Source organism: Cucurbita pepo, chromosome 17, assembly GCF_057944985.1.
Source record: "Cucurbita pepo subsp. pepo isolate OVF chromosome 17, ASM5794498v1, whole genome shotgun sequence".
Classification (NCBI taxonomy): Eukaryota; Viridiplantae; Streptophyta; class Magnoliopsida; order Cucurbitales; family Cucurbitaceae; genus Cucurbita; species Cucurbita pepo.
The window spans coordinates 13,324,386-13,345,578 of record NC_141814.1 but is presented as its reverse complement, the minus strand read 5'-3'; the positions used below and the strand labels follow the sequence as shown (position 1 = coordinate 13,345,578).

At 36.9% G+C, this 21,193-nt stretch overlaps 3 protein-coding genes and 2 pseudogenes across 4 annotated transcripts; 1 reads left to right on the top strand and 4 right to left on the bottom strand.

Moving 5' to 3' along the window:
• The first annotated feature begins 1,894 nt into the window (after window positions 1-1,894).
• Window positions 1,895-2,519, top strand: LOC111779266 (ethylene-responsive transcription factor ERF039 pseudogene; annotated as a pseudogene).
• A 3,083-nt stretch (window positions 2,520-5,602) lies between these two features.
• LOC111778668 (RGG repeats nuclear RNA binding protein A) lies at window positions 5,603-9,705 on the bottom strand. 2 transcript variants are annotated; one of them, XM_023658626.2, is made up of 7 exons: window positions 9,288-9,704; window positions 8,746-9,031; window positions 8,590-8,655; window positions 8,325-8,457; window positions 7,910-8,065; window positions 7,735-7,791; window positions 5,603-6,090 (listed from the first exon to the last, which is right to left on the bottom strand). In XM_023658626.2, the coding sequence occupies exons 1-7, from the start codon at window positions 9,481-9,483 to the stop codon at window positions 5,893-5,895; spliced, it is 1,092 nt and encodes a 363-aa protein (XP_023514394.2). In that variant the 5' UTR covers window positions 9,484-9,704; the 3' UTR covers window positions 5,603-5,892. The 2 variants fall into 2 exon arrangements, with proteins under 2 accessions (XP_023514394.2, XP_086975172.1); XM_087119046.1 differs by lacking the exon at window positions 8,590-8,655 and having other exon boundaries at window positions 5,659-6,090; window positions 9,288-9,705.
• Window positions 9,706-10,388: 683 nt separating this feature from the next.
• Window positions 10,389-14,469, bottom strand: LOC111778797 (RGG repeats nuclear RNA binding protein A). The gene is made up of 7 exons (XM_023658772.2): window positions 14,041-14,469; window positions 13,003-13,288; window positions 12,847-12,912; window positions 12,590-12,722; window positions 12,175-12,330; window positions 12,004-12,060; window positions 10,389-10,773 (listed from the first exon to the last, which is right to left on the bottom strand). The coding sequence occupies exons 1-7, from the start codon at window positions 14,240-14,242 to the stop codon at window positions 10,591-10,593; spliced, it is 1,083 nt and encodes a 360-aa protein (XP_023514540.2). The 5' UTR covers window positions 14,243-14,469; the 3' UTR covers window positions 10,389-10,590.
• A 1,768-nt stretch (window positions 14,470-16,237) lies between these two features.
• LOC111778833 (phospholipase A(1) DAD1, chloroplastic pseudogene) lies at window positions 16,238-17,308 on the bottom strand (annotated as a pseudogene).
• Window positions 17,309-19,028: 1,720 nt separating this feature from the next.
• SPX3 (SPX domain protein 3) lies at window positions 19,029-21,071 on the bottom strand. Its single transcript, XM_023659230.2, has 3 exons — window positions 20,803-21,071; window positions 19,633-19,795; window positions 19,029-19,539 (listed from the first exon to the last, which is right to left on the bottom strand). Exons 1-3 carry the CDS (start codon window positions 21,034-21,036, stop codon window positions 19,160-19,162), a joined length of 777 nt encoding a protein of 258 aa, XP_023514998.2. The 5' UTR covers window positions 21,037-21,071; the 3' UTR covers window positions 19,029-19,159.
• Window positions 21,072-21,193: the final 122 nt, after the last annotated feature.

Genomic DNA, 21,193 nt, shown 5'->3' with positions numbered 1-21,193 from the left:
TCGTCTTCCGTTACGTATGAATCACACATGTGAAGTCCATTAAACGATAAGTTAACACCAATTATATAGGGAGAGAAAGTAATTAGAATTGGTTTGTTGTTATATGCTTAGAATAATATATATAGTAAGATGTGAAGAAATATTAAAAGAAGAGAAAAAAAAACATGAAGACAGTGATGTGGCAGAGACAGGTTGGGATATAAATAGTGTCAAGTTGAGGAAGACATAACCATATAGCTTTGGATACTCTATTCATATCATATTCTTTTTCTTCAATTACATTACTTTAATTATTATTTATATTTTATTATTATTATTTAAAAAAAAAAAAAAAAATCTTAAGAGCCTTCTCGACCATCCAAATTCACCATCTGATGAGCCCTGACATTTTCGGGCAACATGGTTACGTTACCTACTTCTCGCTTCTTAAGAGTGAAAATTATCCCTACAAACGAGCGATATATCCAGATTTGGCACCTGATAATCCTGACATTCTTGGGCAACAATGACTATGTTACCTACTCCTTGCTTCTTAACAATGAAAACTATCCCTACAAACCGACAATATATCCAGATTCGGCACCTGATGACCCCGACATTCTCGGGCAACAATGATCATGTTACCTACTCCTTGCTTCTTAAGAGTGAAAACTATCCCTACAAACCAACGATATATCCAGATTTGGCACTTGATGATCCCAACATTCTTGGGCAATAATGATCATGTTATCTACTCCTTGCTTCTTAAGAGTGAAAACTATCCCTACAAACCAACGATATATCCAGATTTGGCACTTGATGATCCCGACATTCTTGGGCAATAATGACCATGTTATCTACTCCTCGCTTCTTAAGAGTGAAAACTATCCCTACAAACCGACGATATATCCAGATTCGGCACCTGATGACCTCGACATTCTCGAGCAATAATGACCATGTTTTACCTACTCCTCGCTTCTTAAGAGTGAAAACTATCCCTACAAACCAACGATATATCCAGATTCGGCACCTAATGACCCCGACATTCTCAGGCAACAATGATCACATGTTACCTACTCCTCGCTTCTTAAGAGTGAAAACTATCCCTACAAACCGACGATATATCCAGATTCGACTCCTAATGACCCTAACATTCTCGGGCAACAATGACCATGTTACCTACTCGCTTCTTAAGAGTGAAAACTATCCCTACAAACCAACACGAGTCTTTCGAACATACTTCATTCTCACTCACATGCATCTTAGTCAGCCAACATAGAATTACTCCAAGCAAATCACACTTAACCATAGGGTTCTTATGATTGAACCACCGAAAAAGAAGGTACACACTATCAGTACAGTTAGTAACTTTCCTTTCCTACAAGTCTTTCTTAATCATCCTATCTTCAAGATCACTTTCGTTCGGATACAGTCTCGAGTCATTCACGTATCCTTCCTTTACTCAGGTGTCACAATTAAACTCATAAATTTTACATAATAGCGTATAACAAAAATGTCAATTAATCTCTTATATTGATATCAAATCTATAGACATTTAAAATTATATCGACTCTAAAAGCAACATCGTCTAATAAAATCAACGAGTAATTAATGAATAAGACAAGGTCAAAATATAAACTATGGTAATATTATTATTATTATTATTATTATTATTATTATTATTATTATTATTATTATTATTATTATTACGTAGAGTATCCACATGGGAAACAAAGCAGCTGCTGAACTGTAATCTACCCTATTATACCCTACCCCACAAATAAATATTCCACGTCATTTCCCCATAAAAATAAAAAAAAATAAAAAAAATCAACCAAAATTAATTTTAATTAATTAAATAAATAAATAAAAGGCCAAGCACAACTCACCATTCGCTCTCTCACTCTATTTTCTACAATGAACACAAACTCCCACCATTCTCAACCCACCACCACCTCCTCCGCCTCTTCTTCCGCCTCTTCCTCCGGCGGAAAGAGGCCGAGGGGCACGACGACGACGACGACGAGCAACATAGAGAGCGAGAGCGAATCGAGCCACTCGACGAGGAAGTACAGAGGGGTTCGTCGAAGAGCGTGGGGAAAATGGGTGTCCGAAATAAGGGAGCCAAGGAAGAAATCAAGGATATGGCTTGGCACATACTCGACGGCCGAGATGGCGGCACGAGCACACGACGCGGCGGCTCTTGCCATCAAAGGCTGTGGTGCATTCCTCAACTTCCCTGAACTTAAACACCAACTCCCCCGCCCTGCCTCCCTCTCCGCCAAGGACATCCAGGCCGCCGCCGCAGACGCAGCCACCCTGAAACCACCAATGGCGGAGGAGGAGGAGGAGGAGGAAGAGACGTGGTTTGATTTGCCGGATCTTGTGGTCGGAGGGAGTGATGGGCTGCTGCTGGCCGGCTATGATTCGCCGTGGCAGTTCGATGGAGATCAACAAACTTCATGGCATTGGGACTCTTATTCTCATACTATTCTTCCTCCTTGACTATTATTCTTAGGCTTTATTTTTTTTTTTTTTCGTTTACTATTATTATTATTATATTGGAAATTTCTTTGTTTTTTCTTTTTCTTTTTCTCATTATTATTTTTTCTTTTTTGGGTTTTTTTTTTAATTATTATTTTTATATATAAAGTTGGTGAGAAATAAGAAAAACAAGTATACTTTATTTATTTATTTATATATATATTATAATCTATCAAAATCTTCTGAGAATAAATTAAGTATATTTTTTTATCTTCAGTGATTCAATTATAAAAATTGAATTTAAAATTTAAATGGGTTTCGCTTAGAGCTTACGACTCTCCACAATTGTATGATATTATTCATGATTTCCCAAAAGGTCTCACACCATTGGAGAGAGTATTCTTTGATTATAAACCCATGATCATTCCCTAAATTAGCAGATGTGGGACTTTCATCCAACAGAGTGACCTTCTAGAAACTTATCTAAAAGATGTGTGAGTAATAATAGAACATGCTAAAAGTGTGTGTAACATGATCAGACCATTTGGTGTCGAATTTCAAATTCAAGATTGAATCTTTGACTTTGGGACCAAGGTAATGTTTGACTTAACCAATGTTCCAAATTCTCGAGATTCAAACCTTTCGTATCTAACTAAAAAAAATACATTGGTAGCATTTAGTAAGAGTTTTATTTATTCATTTATTTTTATTTTTCGTAAGTCAAAATCATAAATCATACATGTAACCCAGTTTTTCAAGATCCAGATCAATCGGGATCGTTACTACATGTATACTAATGTGAATAAAAAACGAAAAACATAAAATTTTATACCTAAAATATTTATTAAAGAAAAATCCAATTGCAAACGACCAACCATTTTATACTCAAACAAAAAGGCGACTACTAACAAATAAAGCTCGAAAGATAATATTTTGTGACTCATCATATATGTTCATATCGTGTAGGGCATAACACGTCACAGTTAAACAATAAACTTAATTTTATGATATTTTTCGAGATCGAGTAAAATATTTAATTTGATGACATAGATTGGAACAATAGAGTGAAAGGCAAGCATTACACATTAATATTCTTTTTTAACTTTTCCTTTATTTTCTCAACTTTCTTTCCTTTTCATTACTTTTCTTGTCTTTTCTTTTCTCTTCACAAAAAGATTCCTCAAGAACAAATTAAATGCCCATCAATACACTAATCTAAATATAATAATGTCTTCATAAAACCTTTAATTAAAATGTATTATAGATTTCTTTCTTCTTTTTTACCAATTAATTAATAGAGAGAATGATGATATTATTGATTCGATGAAAAAGACACGTTTTATAGCTGTCCAAGTTTTCAAGTTTGTCCACTTTGATCCATTATGTATCGTCATCGCTTTCAGGGTTTCATGGGAGAAGTTTCCACACTCTTATAAGAAATCTTTCCAACCAATGTGGGATCTCACAACAGCGTCCTCGCTGACACACCACAATGTCTGGTTCTGATACCATTTGTAACAGTGAAGATATCATCGCTAGCAGATTTTGTTTGCTTTAGCTTCTTACATATCTTCGTCAATCTCATGATTCCTATCACTAGCAGATATTGTCCGTTTTGGCTCGTTATGTATCGTTGTCAACCTCACGGTTTCACAACACACCTTCATAAGGAATCTCTCCAACTAATATGAGATCTCACAATCTACCCCCATAGGGGGCTAACGTCCTAGCTGACACACCATCCGGTATCGGACTTTGATACCACTTGTAATAACTCAAGATCACCGTTGGCAGATATTGTCCACTTTAGTTCCTAATTGCAGTCAGCCTCACGATTCCCACCTTTAGCAGATATTGTTCGCTTTGACTTGTTATGTATCGTCATTAATCTTACGGTATTAAAACGTGTTTGCTAACGAGAGGTTTCCACACCCTCCAACCAATGTGAGATCTCACACGTTTAATCTAAAAATAAAAAACAACAATTTGTTCTATAATTAATTCTTGTCCTAACGTGTAATGCCGTTGAAAATATTATAAAATTGAAAATTTTAAAAGAATTGGAGAAAGCTATTGTGGAATATTGTATTTCTTTTGTAACCCAACTTTTTCTTTTGTCCCCCATTTTCTATAAGATGGGACGATCCTCTAATTATATGTTGTGATTTTTAAAGGGAAAACAAATTAAAGGAGAAAAGTAAACTCATTACCATCTCAAATTCAAAAAAGAAAAATGGTAAAATAAATGTGACAAAATAGAGTGAAAGGAAAAGAAAAAAAAAGCTTACACGCAAACGAGTTGCATACTTGACCAATACGAGTCATTGTACGAGTTAAGGGTGTACATTAAACCTGACAAACAGACATCCTGAACCGACTCAACTCGAATTATCTTAGCGAAAAGAGGAGAGAGAGAAACAAAGGGAAGAGAGAGAGAAAGGAAAACGCCAAGTAAATGCTCTGATATCAAATGATAAGCACCAACCATTACTCTAAAGGTTCTTCTAGGATCCTTGCAAAATTTCACAAATAAAGCTAACTTAACAAAGTAAAGATATTTCACCTCTAGAGCCGGCCAAAGAACGTCGACCAAATGCTCTGATACCAAATGATAAACATCGACTAGCCTTTGAAACCTCTTGAATCTTCTTTACATTACTTCTTGTAATCGATCCTTCTAATACATGCAAAGCATCAGTAGTTGAATTCATATCATTTCTCGTCTTAAGCTTTCATATTATCTAACAATTTCTAAATGGTTGTGGCAATCAAAACCAACACAAGCTTAAAATCGGTGTCCTTGGAAAATTTGCAAGAGGTCACCCAAATATAACTGTTTTAAGCACAACATGCTTAAACTTAGACTTTCCATGATTGAGCCACCAAAATAAAAGATATACCTTGCTAATATAGATAATAACTCTCAATTCTTTAGAGTCTTTCTTAGTCGTACACTTTATTAGTATAGGTAGTAACTCTCAATTCTATTCTTTATTAGTATAGGTAGTAACTCTCAATTCTATTAAGTCTTTCTTAGCCATCTTATTCTCAGGATCACTCTCACTCTCATTCTGATATGATCCCAGTTCATTCATCTACCCGATTACTCACAAGCATGAAAGGAAGAGCAAGAAAATCATACCACGAACAGCAAGAAAATCGAATTCCCAGAAGCATGAAATGAAGAGCAACAAATGAAAAACAACTGCCCTTTGTTCAGTCCAACACGTGGGAAGAAGCGCATGCTGTGAGGGCAGAAAAAAAAAAAGTCGTCAAATAAATAATTTGATCTGACAAACAGTCTGTTGAAAACAAAAATACAAGACTTTCACAATTTACACCTAAACAAATAGAACTTGAAAGATCATTTTGATACAGGAGGACTAGATTATTTAAGTCAATTTCCTGCCCCAGATCAAAAACACAGTTTCACTTAGCCCCTAAGGTTGGGAACTGCCCAGGGTCCTCGATGGATGGGGTTGCAACATTGATTGTCGAGTTGCCACTGTATCCTCCTCCTCCTCCTCCTCCTCCCCTTGAACCTCGGCCACGGCCCCTTCCCCGGCCACCAGGGGCATAGTGTCGCTCCCCTTCCGCAGGCTTCAAGAACTCATTAATGCTCAAAGACTAAAAGCACCAAAATAGAATAAATATCAGTAATTTAAACCTTTTACAAGGTCTATTTCCAATTTGCATAGACCCATTTCCTACAACTACCAAAATGTATAATGTACAATTAACACAGAAATATATTTCCAAAGACGTGGAGAAAACATTTCAGAGTTGTGAAGGGAAAAGCAGAATTTGGTGTTTTTTCTGTAGACGTTCGTAAATGGCCAAAAGAATGTTCCAGCGAAAGTAAAATAAATCACCTCTACTCTGAAGGGACCGATTAGAAGTTAGAACCACAGCCTTGTGCATAATATATTTGTTAGAAATATAGAGTAATCAAACTAAAGATTGATTGATTTCAATATAAAGTTGGTATGTTTCCCTGATGAAGATGAAATTGTAAAAGACAAAAAAAAAACAAAAAAAAAAAAGATCTTTAAAGCTCAATTGTATAACGTACTTATTTTCCTCTGATAATTGTTCTCTAAAATTATGAAAAGCAAAGTTATATTCGAGTTCCCCTATCACACGATCATAGCTCAAGAGTTATGTCGTGTGTAACTCCTAGTCAATACAAATCTCCACCCATAATGTTCTAAAATAAAGTAAGTTAGTTGAATTAGATTCAATTAATTACTAAATGTAATAAAGATCCAATAAAGAGCATCCTAGTAAAGCATTTTGACAGATAGATCCAGTAAAGAGCAACCTAGTAAAGAACATCTAATTACTAAATCTACTTATTCTTTAGTGTTAGATAGATCCAACAAAGAGCATCCTAGTAAAAAGAAAAATTCATGGCTGAACATCAACGTCAAATTGTGAGGTTAGCCTATGATGAACACAAGGCATACTCCCCTACGCATGCACTTTTGAGATGTAAACGGGCTTATGTCCAACTGCGAAATTGACATCACAGAAAAATTTAAATAGTACTGTTGGCTGGAGATGGGTTTGTGTTTAATGGGAAGAGTGCTGAAAAGACAAATATAATTGTCACAATCTGGCACCTTTTTTTACAAGAAAAAAGACTCAAACTTTATGCCTAAAAAGTAAAAGATCCAAAAGACAGCCATAATTTTGTCCTCAGCTTTGTCCTCGCAAGAAGAAGTGTTTGTGGTGAAGACAAACAACAAAGCTAAAATGTCAGTTCTCACTATCTCCTTTTTAAACTTTCCTTTCCTTGTTCACTGTTTTATGTACCTCTTTTTCTTTGTTTATTGTTTAAATCATCTAAACATGTTTAGAAGAAAAACAGGCTTGTAGGTTCTAGAGTAGCGTTATTTTTCCATCTACTGGGGACAAGGCAAAAATTTTTGTTTGCCATCTTTATTTCTCCGTTTCAAGGATGCCCTTCGATTATTAACTCATGAAAACTAAGGTATAGTGATGGACGGCTGAGATTTTCCCTTTTTCTTGTAATATATTTCTTTGCATAGGACTTCTTATAAAATATTGTTATTATATAACTTCAATATTATCAAGTTCAAAATGAAACTTGCATCTCATCTCACTTCAAAACTTGCAACTTGCCTCCCTATGAAACATGTAATGGCCTATGATTTTTAAGACTGCCCTATGATTTTTAAGATTTTGCCGTACATTTAACTGGAGTAACATTTAATGGCCAAGAAATCTTCTAAGATGAGGTAGCAATACCTTCTTTGTTCTCTCCTCTTTCTCGGCAATTTCTTTTCGCTTATCCTTCTCAGATCCCTACAAGTGGAATAACAAACGAAGATGATACAGCCAAGTCCAACTTTGTAGAACCAAGAAGACAAGGTTCATCAGATCTACAGATAATAAACTTCGAAAGAGCACCAAGTAGGAGTACCAATTTAATAAATATGTCGTTGTTCTCCTTCTTGCATGAAAGTTGTTGCATGGATGCAAATTCTTTAGGATCTACCTTCCTTTCCTCAGTTTTTAGTGTCAGAAGAGCCTTCCTTTTCTCCTCAAGCAACTTTTCATACTCCTCCAGAGTCATTTCCTGCATCAAGAAAAAAGCATAAATTAGATTCAAAATCAAGTCATACATTACAACAGAGTTCAGAATCCAAGCCTACCAAGATCATTTGCAACTCTTACATGTATCAATTTTATGAAACTAAAAGTACAGTAATAAAGCCTATTCAATTTGATATGCAAGCAAAAATACAAGTGTCTCTTCAATCACAAGAAAATAAAGGACAAATGAAATAGTAGGGTCAAATTCAAGGGAAACGTACTAAAAAACTGAACATACTAACCTTGTCTTCTGGTTCTGTTTCCTCTGGTTCTTTAGCAGAGTTCTCTGCGTTGACATCTCCGGTATCATCCTCTTGAACAGGCTTCTCATCACCCATGTTCCTTTCCGTTTCATTAACAGCTTCCTCAGCAGCCCTAGACATAAGACAATAAGCTTAAGGTACAACTCGTTGTCGAGGAGAGAAAAATAACCCCATTGACATACACGAGATAATAAGATAAGCATAAGAATCCAACCCCCCTCCCAAGGTATACACATGTACTTACTCAGCAAATTCTTCAGTTGGCCTTCCCCAATTACCACGACCAGATCCTTCACGTTTAAATTCATTTCTAGGCATAGAATCCAGACGAAGGCATCAAAAAAGTGTAGAATCTACAGCAGGGGTGTGTAAAATTAACTTTTAAAGAACAGACTCTTACCCATGGCCAGTTCCACTGTGGCGCTCGAATACTCTACGAGGGCGTTCCCCATCAGTAGCCTCTCCATTATTGAAACCACCACGACGGCCACCACGGCCACGAGGCCCAGCATGTCCACGCCTTTCAGTTGTCTTTCCCGTCTCTCCATCTTCAGCTGCACTGCTGCTCTCATTATTGAAAGAGCCACGATTGAAGCCAGCGCCTTCACGGCCTCGCCCATAACCACGTCCTCCACCTCGTCCACTGCCACGACCTCCACGACTGCTTTCATTCCTTGCTTCTCTTACTACTCATAGTAAGAAAAATACTATCTCAATCACTATGTATAATTCATACCAATGGAAACTCATAAGCAGTTCATAGATAGAAAAGTAGTACGTTGATAAATTTTAAATCCAACAGGATGAATAAACCGCAAAAATAGCCCAAAATTAGTAACTAATCACAAGTTGTTCAACTTGCAAATCAATCACCCAAAAGCATTGGGAAAAAAATATCTATATTCGAAATTAAACCAGAAATTTAGAAACGAAGCATCTCACCAGCCTGTGCAGGAGGTAGAGGCTTTAAAGGAAGACTAGCAGCCTTGTTCTGCTGAGCACCCAAAGCCGCCGGTTTGGTCTGTGCAGGACCTTTCTTAGGCGGCGGCGCCGCCACCACCTTCTTAGCCGCAATTAGCTGCGACGGGTCCTCGGCGTCATCGTCTCCCAACAAATCAAATGGATTAACGGTCGCCATTTCCAAACTAAATCGAAACCAAATACCCCAAAAAAAAAAAAAAAAAGTCTCAAAAACAGGGAATTCCACTCGAACAAAGGCGACCAGAAGACCCTATCTTAATAAGAGCGCGCCATGAATCAAAGAAACGTAAGAACAAGGGATCTGTAGAAAAGCAAGAGAATTGGATAGAGGAAAAGGAAAAACCCTAGCCGCAAAAAAAGAGTAACCGATTGACCTAAATTCTTCCATTTATTCGCGTCATCCGAACTTATTTGGTAATTTTACAAATTTACTCCTGCCATTTTGACAGCGAGAATCATTCTTTTGTCTTGGCATAAATTTGTTGATGTCTATAGATATTGTTTTAATCTTGGCAAAAATAATAATTAAAAAAAAGAAATCAAATTATAAATTATTAATATTACATTCATATTTAGTTAATATTTTTTTATGATGATCTTGTATATCAATATTAGATCCATAAATATATATAAAAATGCAATGCTACATTAATCACAATAATACAAAAACATTCTTTATTTTCCCTCTTAGAACAAGAACGAGATAAATTTATCCTAAATAACTCGCTCATTCGATTAGAGAGGAAAACGACCGAAACATTCGCCCAAACAGAGGCGTATTAAAACCTTAAGAGAAAGCCAAACAAAGAAAGTCCAAAAAAGACAAGGGAAGGAAGCTCGGAAGTTTCTAATCGAAGAGATAGTATCAATCGATGCAACACAAAGAGAGTTTTATCATGCATAATAAGAGTTGTATCGAGTTGTATCGATCGATCCAACAACAGCGGTGTTCCACATGATAATTTCCAATTACCTGAAGCATGAAGCATGAAGGGGCAGATGAAAAACAACTGCTCCACTCAGTCCAACACAATTGGGAAACAAACGGTATACCAGCGGGGCTAAAAGAAAAGGTCATAAATAGTTTGTTCTAAGCACAGTCTGAAACAAAAGTTGGAAACATACAACGCAAAAACACAGGACTGACAATTTACATTTTTTTCTTTTTTTTTTTTTTTATCATTTAGGAGAGACTATATTATTGAAGTCAATTTGCTGCCCCAGATCAAAAACACAGTTTCAAGGGAAAATTTTATTGAGAAGTTCACTTCGCACCTAAGGTAGGGAACTGCCCAGGGTCCTCAATGGATGGGGCTGGAACGTTGCTGATCGAGTTGCCACTGTATCCTCCCCTTGAACCACGGCCACCACGACCCCTTCCCCGGCCACCTGAGCCGTAGTGTCTCTCACCTTCCGCTGGCTTCAAGAACTCATTGATGCTCAAAGACTATAAACACCAATACAAAAGAAGTATTCAGTGATTTGAACCTTTTACATGATCTATGAACATATTTTCAGGAATTTGAAAAAACCAACATGCCCAATTTGGAGAAAACATTTCAAAGTTATACAAGGAAAAGCAGAATTTGGTGTTTTGTTCATGTGCACCAACTAACGTAAATGGCCAAAAGAATGTTCCAGGGAAAGCAAAATAAATCACCTCTACTCTAATGGGCCCAATTAGAAGTTAAAACAACCACAGATTAGTGCGAAATGTATTTGGAAGTAAATTCTATCACCTGAAGTACATAGAACTAAATTCATTTTTTTAGAAATCACAGTGCATAGCTCAAGAGTTAAAGTCAATTCATCTCTGCCTCCTCTAAGAGGCCGTCAATCCAAACCTCTACCCCACATGTGGTATAATTCTGAAAAAAAGGTAATTCAGCTAAATTCTAGAATCAATCTGATTTCTTAATGTAGGTTCCGAATAGACCAAAGAACATCCTGGTAAAGTATTTTGTACTGGCTGGACAACAATGGTTTCAAAATATAAGCTTGGAGCAAAGCAAGTTGTGAGGATGGCATATGTTGAACAAGAGGCATTCTCCTCTATGCTAGTAAAGTATTTTGTACTGGCTGGACAACAATGGTTTCAAAATATAAGCTTGGAGGAAAGCAAGTTGTGAGGATGGCATATGTTGAACAAGAGCCATTCTCCTCTATGCTTACTCTATTGAGTCGTAAAAGTCGCATGCTTCTCAGCATAATCGACTTTACAGAAAAATTAAAAATAGTGCTGGTGTAGCCGATGGATTGTGTTAAGTGGGACGAGAGCAGAAAAGACAAATATTCATAATCAACAAACAATCTAGCATGTTATTGTAAGAAAAAACCCAGTACTTTCTGCCTAAGTAGAAGGACACTAAAAGACGGGCCGAAAAAATTTGTAATTATAAACTCATGGAAGTTAATGCATATTGATGGACAATTGAGAACTTTACATATTTATGATATATTTCGTTAAATAGGAATTTTTTTATATTATTGTTATTTTATTAATTTTGAAGTTCAAAACTAGTCTTGAGCCGCAATATCGCCTCAAGACTTGCAACTAGCCTCTATATAGAAAAAAGAGCTCATGGCTGCCCTAAGACATGAAATTCTGCTAGACATCAAACCTGAGTAAACAATTTAATTGGCAAGGAAACTTCTAAGAAGATGAGGGTAATAATACCTTCTTAGTTCTCTCTTCTTTATCTGCAATCTCTTTTCGCTTATCCTTCTCAGATCCCTACAAGTGAAACAACATATGAAGATGAAATGGCAAAGTTCATATTTGAACTACCAAGAAGCCAAGGGTCATCAGATCCATAGATAATTAACCAAAAAGACAAAGTAGGTGTACCAATTTAATAAATATGTCGTTGTTCTCCTTCTTGCATGAAAGTTGTTGCATGGATGCAAATTCTTTTGGATCCACCTTCCTTTCCTCAGTTTTTAGTGCCAGAAGGGCCTTCCTTTTCTCTTCAAGCAACTTTTCGTACTCCTCCAGAGTCATTTCCTGCATCAGGAAAAAAGGGGTAAATTAGATTCAAAATCAAGTCAACCAGTACAATGGAGTTCAGAATCCAAGCCCACCAAGCTCGTTTGAGATTCTTACATGTATCAATTTTATGATACTAAAAGTAAAATAATAAAGCCTACTCAATTTGACGTGCATGCAAAATACAAGTTGCTCTTCAATCACAAGAAAATAAAGGACAAATGAAATAGTTCAATCCAAACTTAAGAGAAATGTACTAAAAACTGAACATACTAACCTTGTCTTCTGGTTCTGTTTCCTCCGGTTCTTTAGCAGCGTTCTCTGTGTTGACTCCTTCAGCATTATCCTCTTGAACAGGCTTCTCATCACCCGTGTTCTTTTCCATTTCATTAACAGCTTCCTCCACAGTCCTAGATATAAGACATTAATCTTAAGGTACAACTAATTTTCGAGGGAAAAATAACCCTATCATCATAAGAGATAATAAGACAAGCATAAAAATCCACACACACCCAGGTATACACAGGTACTTACTCAGCAAATTCTTCAGTTGGCCTTCCCCAATTACCACGACCAGATCCTTCACGTTTAAATTCATTTCTAGGCATAGAATCCGGACGAAAGCATCAAAAAAGTGTAGAATCTACAGCAGGGGTGTGTAATATGAACTTTTAAAGAATAGACGCTTACCCATGGCCAGTTCCACTGTGGCGCTCAAATACTCTACGAGGGCGCTCCCCATCAGCAGCCTCTCCATTATTGAAACCACCACGACGGCCACCACGACCACGTGGACCAGCATACCCACGCCTTTCGGTTGTCTTTCCTGTCTCTCCATCTTCAGCTGCACTGATGTTCTCATTATTGAAAGAACCACGAATGAAGCCACTGCCTTCACGGCCTCGCCCATAACCACGCCCTACACCTCGCCCACTGCCTCGACCTCCACGACCGCCTTCATTCCTTGCTTCTCTTACTACTCATAGAAAGAAAAAATTCATCTCGATCACTCAATGTATAACACCGATGAAAACTCATAAGATGTAGATAGCTAAAGCAATAGTTGATTGGTAAATTTGAATCCAATAGGATGACAAAAGGATAGAAACGAAAGAATAACATAAGAAAATTGATTGCAGAGTTCTAAGTCCCCGCAAAAGAACCCAAATCAATAAGGAATCACATGTTCAATTGGATAATGTTTAACTTGTAAACAATATCAATAAATTCAATAATTTATAATCACCATGGACAAAAACAATATATTATAATAGAAAACTAAAGTTTATTATAAATCCTTACATTTAAATAGAAGCTATGTAAACTAGTTTATTTAATCACAAATGCATTGTCGATATCAGCTTTCTTCCAAAGAAAGTATTTTACTTTCTCTTCTATAATGTCCCAATCATAGTAGCTAAACAAACAACTCATTGGGTATTATCCAAATTACAAACAAACTTAAACTCCAATACACAACATAACTAAATCGGTTGCACCCTACAAATCTTTTGAAGAACAAGGTAATTATGATAATTTCACCAAATTAAATAGCGTTATCACCCTTCACTATCGCGTAGTCTCAGAGAAGAACGCCAGACAGAAGGAGACGAAACAACAACCAATATCAGATAACGTAAAATCAATCAACCAAAATCTAAAAGAAAAAGAAAAGAAAAAAATCCATATTCGGTATCGAACCATAAATTTAGCAACGAAGAATCTCACCAGCCTGTGCAGGAGGAAGAGGCTTTGAAGGAAGACTAGCAGGCTTGTTCTGCTGAGCCCCCAAAGCCGCCAGTTTGTTCTGGGCAGGACCTTTCTTCGGCGCCGGCGACGTCACTGCCGCCACCTTCTTAGCCGCAATTAGCTGCGACGGATCCTCGGCGTCATCATCTCCCAACAAATCAAATGGATTAACGGTCGCCATTTCCAAACTATATCGAAAACAAATACCCCAAAAAAGACCTCAAAAACAGGAAATTCCACTCGTAGAAAGGCGACCAGAAAACCCTATCTTAACAAGAGCTCCATGAATCTAAGCAATGAAAGAACAAGGAATCTGTAGAACAAGAAACAGAGGAGTCAGATAGAGGAAAACGAAAAACCCTAGCCGCAATGGTCGAGTGAGTGACTAATGGGAGTAGACGCAAAATATCCACGACTGACCTAAATTCCTCTTTTTTTTTTATATTTTCTTTTATAAAATTTCCAAAAATAAAATAAAACAAAATAATAAAAAAAAAAAAAAAAAAAACTTTATGTAATTTAAATGTTCAACTCACATGTATTATCAGAATGTTCTCGAGATAAATTTATAAATTTATTTATATTAATTAAATTTTAAAATTAGGCTAATTTCGTTTTTTTGGTTTAAAAAGAAACCAAAATATTATTTTATTATTTTATTACATTTAAATTATTTAAAATAAGGGGAAAATGTCTTATTTTTATTTATTTTTGTCTTTTATGTTGAATCTAAGTTTGTTATGGTCGACATTATTGTCTCGGTTGTTTTTACTAATTCAATCAATGTCGTTATATCTTTCAACTTCAACACGTTTTTGGTTTAAAAATAGACATGCTCGACGACAAAAGGGTTATCGAACTATGGCTTCTCGACATCTACACGAGCAGTACCGATTCCTAAGAGACCTCTTCAGAGGGGGTCCTTAACCACAATCCTCCTTCGCCCCCTCATGGACGATAGTGGGACCTTGGCTTCCGCAGCGAGAGGCATCTCATCGTCCATGATTGTGGGTGGATGTTGTGCCGGCGATGGAATTTGCTCAACCCTCAGGTGGCAGGGCAACCATGTCCTTTAAGGAACGTTGAACTATCAATTTTTATTCGAGTTTGAAATTTTGGTACACGATATTTGTTCATCTATTCTAATCTTCCTTTCGATGACACTCGACATCTAGTTAAATAGTACAATTCTTTGTTTCTAATCCTTGATATGATTACTTTTACGACACTCGACTAAGGTACAAGTTGCAAGGTACAGTAGCCGGGCTTTCCTGATTACTTTATCCCGTGCAAATCGTTTGCCTATAATTGTTCAATACACTTAAAATTAATCGTACAGAACCGTTTTTACCCGTCACATATGAATTGTAACAACTTCTATACATTTCGTACAAAGATCGAGTACGAGAAACGAAGAAAGGAAAAAAGTTTGCTTGTCCTTTGTAATAAAGAGAGACACAAAAGAAGGCATGTTCCCTTAAAGTTATATGCATGAAAATGTAAGCTTGAAACATGGGAGAGGGGGGAGGGGACAAGGGCCATCATGCTTGCATTCTCCGAACCATAGCTAGGTTAGACGAGACACATGTCCATAAATATGAGGTTAGATTCATCGATATATAACATAATTGTCTATATAAGTATGTATCAGGAAGTGACAAAACTTCATGCATGCATGTCTTAGGTTCACATCCGAGACAGCAAAGCAATCATCATATCATTCTTTCCGGCTATTACTTCAAGAAATTTTAGCTACCTTGTCGTTTACCGAGAGTTCCATTCAAAACTCGTAGCCAATGAAGAAACCCTAATTTCATCTCAAATATGTAGTTTGTTGGATCAGCGGGGTTGTAATTTCATACATGTTTCACATGAATTCAAATTATAGTAAAAGAATTTTCATTCAACGACAACATAAACGATGATCTGAAACGACGTGCAAATTTTGAAAGCTATATGTTTGGTGTATTTTCCATTCATGAAGCTATACAAAAGAAAAATCATTATCGACCACAAGAAATTCAAATATATCGAGCGTTGAATCTAAGGACGTTGAAGAACAAGACCCATAAATTCAATCTCAAAAGGCCGACTCAAGTGTAAAAATCGCTTTACTGTGTTAATCGAAACGCACAAAAGAACAAGACCCACGTAAGAAATTCGAATATTTCGACCATCAAAGCGTAGATTTCGAGCTTTCAAACCGTTGAACGAGACGAAGATAAGTCTTTAGATCATGATTCATTCCCATGTTGATTATTCCAAGAAGATTGGAGGAGTTCTTGTTGCACAATTTCAGCTCCTTCCCCACTTCCGAGTACAACCATTGAGACGGCACGTTCTCGATGCACTGTCGAGCCCACCACGGCAGTGCTTCCATGCCATCGTCAGCCACAAAGCCTGGCACCTTCGTCACGACATCCCCCGAGTTGACAATGCGCAGAACCTTTGTTCCTTGTTCCTCAAGGCTCCTTCGGAAGTCTTTGTTACCTACGCGAGGGCCGCCAAACGACACGACCGTGAGAAGTGGCACCCGTTGTCGAAATGTGACATTGATGTCGTATGCCGTCAATGTTGCTACGGCGGCGCCAAGGCTATGGCCTGTTATGGTGATACTCAATTGCTCACCAGCATAGGCCTTTAGTAATCTACGAACTTCTTCACGTATCGTTTGCTTCAAACTCGGCAACCTCGCTATCCTCGAAGAATACAAGCTCAGAAACCCGGTTTCTACCATCGGTCTTGACACAACTCGATTTGTACTGAATTCGTTATTAGGTAATTCTGTTAGAGTGGCGCGTAAATTCTCGAGCCACTCTAAACAAGTGGCAGTTCCTCTATAAGCGATCACAATCTCTCTACGTCCGAGACGAGATATTTCTTTTTTATCTTCACATACTGCCACGTAACCAATCCAACTCGATCGAGTTGCGATCGAGTTGGCAGCCTTTTCAACCCAATGTGGTAAACCTATACTCGTTGTGGCTCGTAAATACTTGGTGAGACGATATCCAGTCTCGCTTAATCCGGATTGGTTTAGTAATGAAGATTTAGAATGACGAGATGTTGCGTAAAATGGTGAAGTGATGTCAAATTCAAAGGAGTTATAGGCTGCTTCAATGAACCGACCGTATCGGAGGATTTCCTTTCGGAGATGGTCGTCGAGTGGATCGAGCAAACCGTCCCAATTCTGAATGCCTTGATACTCGGTCCATTTTCGACCGACGTTGTTCGTGGTGGAGTGCATAGCCTTGACACGACATTTTGTTTTAGTTGATCGAACGGGGAGGTGAGGACGTACGAAGCCGAGGGAGATAGAGATGGAGGTTCTCATTGCTAGTTGGAAGTGAAGGAAGGAGTGAAGAAGAAACCCTTTGTTTATAGAATGTTGAAAAGGAGAGCAATAAAGAAGAATTGAATCTCATGATTTGGTTTGGTTGAGGAAGAAAAGAGTGAAGCATACAAGAATTTAGGGTTTTGTTGTTGCTTTTGGTGAACCCGAGAGGTCGTTTTCATAACGTACCTAAATTGTACCTCTCCCTACTGTAACGTCCCGAAAATTTTGGCAACGTTGCAAGTAACTACAATAACTACTCGTTTACTTAACATCTGACACTCGTTTACAGGCCCTTGTCCGTATATGGCCACGTGTCCAAACCATCCTCAACCTTCATATATCAACGCCATGTAACTATTGTATTGCTCGTTTACTCATGCATGTCCTTAGGTAGCTATATGACGACATTTTTTTATCAAACAATTATTTTATACTCAAAATTAGGTCAAAATCTTTTATATCTAGAACTATTAAGGTCGCCTCGACACTGACACTCGACAAACTTTTACTTTTTAACACTACCCAACACCGTCGATCCTTTGTCGGCGTTGCATTAATTGCTCGCCCATGTCTTCCTTTTGCCTCCCTCGTGGTGTCGTGCCCTCCTAGCCAAGTTTGGTTCAATCATCCTTGCTAGCCAACGAAGATCTTCTCAGATCGGTAGAAAAGAACGTCGTCGTACATACGTGTGTGTTGAACGAGAGAGGACACAGACTAGCAGGAAGAAAGAAAAAGAGAGACAAAAGAAAGCATGTTCCTTAAAAGTTAACAAAAAGGAAATATATTGAGCTGAAACATGGGAGATGGATAAGGGGGGGACGCCGCCTTAATGCATGAAAATCCCACAGAACATAAACATTGCCTGTTGGTGGCAGGCTAAGGTTGCTAGTGCCACCTTATCCACTGTCTGTTTTTTGCTCGCCCACTTCATCCACCCTCATCCAACCCTTTTGGTTTTGTATCGGATGGTTATTAGGAGTAGACATGTTTTTCGATCTACATCCAGTTATTAAAACACAACCAAATCATAATGTTCTCAATGTCACGAGTCCTAGTCATTGTGCACCCGTTCATTTTTTGGCTTAGTTTGCGCGATTTTTAGTATGTATGTATGTATCGTCTCTCTTATGTCAATATCTGCCATAAACGGGTCAAGCTATACGTAAGATTCCACATCGGTTTGAGAGAGGAACGAAACACTTCTCATAAGGGTATAGAAACCTCTCCCTAGCATACGTGTTAAAAACCGTGAGGCTAATGGTGATACGTAACGAGCCAAAGCGGACAATATCTCATGTACGACTCAATATTTTCCAACTGTTCTTGACCATTCATAGAATGTAATCGTTGGTGTTTTACGAGAATTTTACATAGATCTCCTCGAGATAAATAGTTTTTTTTTTTTTTGTGCAATTCCAAATGTGAAGCAAGTTTCCGTATTTTATTGGTGTCATCTGTGTTTATACCGTTCCTCGTGGATTAGATCCCGACCTGTTATTTGCCTTTCCATTTTTTCATTACAAATAACATTAAAAGTGGAGCATCCGAACCTCCCTTTGATCAAAGATATATCCCTTAACGAATCGAATTTAGATGAATAAAAAAAACCAAACATAACATAAAAACTTAGAAAACCTATAACATTCTTGTTTATATTAAAGTGACGTAGCCCGATGAAGAACAATTTTGAGACCAAATCGAGTGATATATCTATATCTATATCTATATCTATATATATATCTCGAACCGAGTGGAAGTAAACTAAAGTAGATGGAGAATTGGAATAGGAGAGTTGAGTTGAAAGGAATGGATGAAGTCCGAGTGAGACAAGTTTAGAGGAGGCAAAGAGAAATGGCTATAAGTGGAGCTTCCTCGTCTTATCTGCTCCATGCTGAGTAGAGCTGACACCGTGTTCCTCAATATTCCTTCACCGCCAGCTGAGATCGCCTTGCCTTTCTTCATGTCTTTCTCCGCTTCTCGTCTAACTGGAAAAATCGCGTCGATGCTACTCTCGCACTCTTTGATCATCTTCGAGATCGAGTCGGTTTTGTAGAAAGGTTGTTCGAGTATCTTTTCGATGAACGATACCCTTAGTAATCCCCCCGTTCGTTTGTCGTACTTCTTCAAGATCTTCCCCAACCCTGCACGAATACGTTCAGGTTTGACTAAATTCTAACGTTCTTGAACCATAAGAAGCATAACCGCTCGATATCGAATGAGGTAAAGTTACGTACCTATGTAATTGACATTGCTATAGTTGACTAGAAGCACCATTTCACCATGCAAATTCACAATATCTTCTCTAATATTCCCGATTTCTACTACGTTGTGATATTCTCTTCCACTTCCATCTCGACCCCAACTTTTCAAAACCCTATCTATTCTCTCTCTCAATTCCTGCATATCGAACAACGATATTCCGTCACATGGTTCGTCTCATCGATCAAAATCTTCGATATTTGAGGTTCGGTTTCTAAATTTGTAGCTCAAAAGAAAAACGTCTTATTTTTCCTAATCAATTTGTTTTAACGAACCTCTCGAGCTTATAAGCTATAAGACGTTTTTTAAGTTCCGAGGTATATTTATTTTTTCATTAATATTAATAATAATTAAAAAATAGATTACAATTGCCCACTTTGTAATTAATATTGAAAATTAAAATGTCACTTTTTTATGTGGGACCCAACGAGGGGACTTAGTCAATATTGGGCAACACAGTAAAATAATAATTAAATAAAAAAATCTTCAATTTTAGGTGACAGGTGGGTGAGGATAATACATCTTCCAACCTGTTCCCCGAAAATTAATTTAAGTTGGATTTATTGTTATTTTTTTTTTAAAGAATTTATTTATGATACAATTATATATACTTATTTTAATTTTATTTTATTATGTAGTTTAATTATTTATTTATTTTTAACTACTTCTAAAAATAAAATTTAAAATGTAATTTTAAAAAATATATATATTGAAATTGAAGGATAAAATCTTAATTTAAGGCTTAAAAATAAATAAATAAAATTTTATTTACTTATTACAAGAATTATAATAAATAATAAAAAGCAACTCGAATTAACCCACCCAAATAACCTAATTCAATCCATAAACGCTCGTAAATATATTTGGTTATTTATTTTTATTAAAATAAATATGTAATATTTGTAAACTATTATTTTTTTAAAATCCCAATATTATATTTTTACTTGGGATAAAAATAGTTTTTTTTTTTTTTTGTCTTTTTTTTTAGTGACCACTTTTGACTTAAAAAAATTTAATCACCTAATAATAAAGAACAATTTAAAATATATTAAAATTAAGCATTAAACTTATATATAATTGGGTACTTTTAAAATATAACACAAAAAAACATGAACGTTCAATACAAAAATTCAACGAACACTAACCCGATGTCGGATCACAAAATCCTCCTCCTGCTCCATGAAAAAGGAATTGAACTTATCAATCTCGGAGTTCAACAAGCAAACAAACTCGACTTCAGCATCGGTATCAGCATTAGCATCAATGCTTCTCGAGATCACGCGAACGAGTTTCTTTAGGTCCTTGTATAAAAGGAATTTGTCCCTCCAATCGGGCAATGTGTCCTCAATTTGTTGCTTGAGGCGCTTCCCGAACTTCATCGGATCGTGTTTTCGTTAGGAGGCAATGAGAGGAGGAAGAGGAAGAATGAGGAAAGGAGGCTTATAAAGAAAAGGGGAATGAAGAGAATATTAGGAGTATATGCTTGGCGTGATGAAATGATTGTTAGGGGAAAATTTAAATTAAAAAATAAATTTA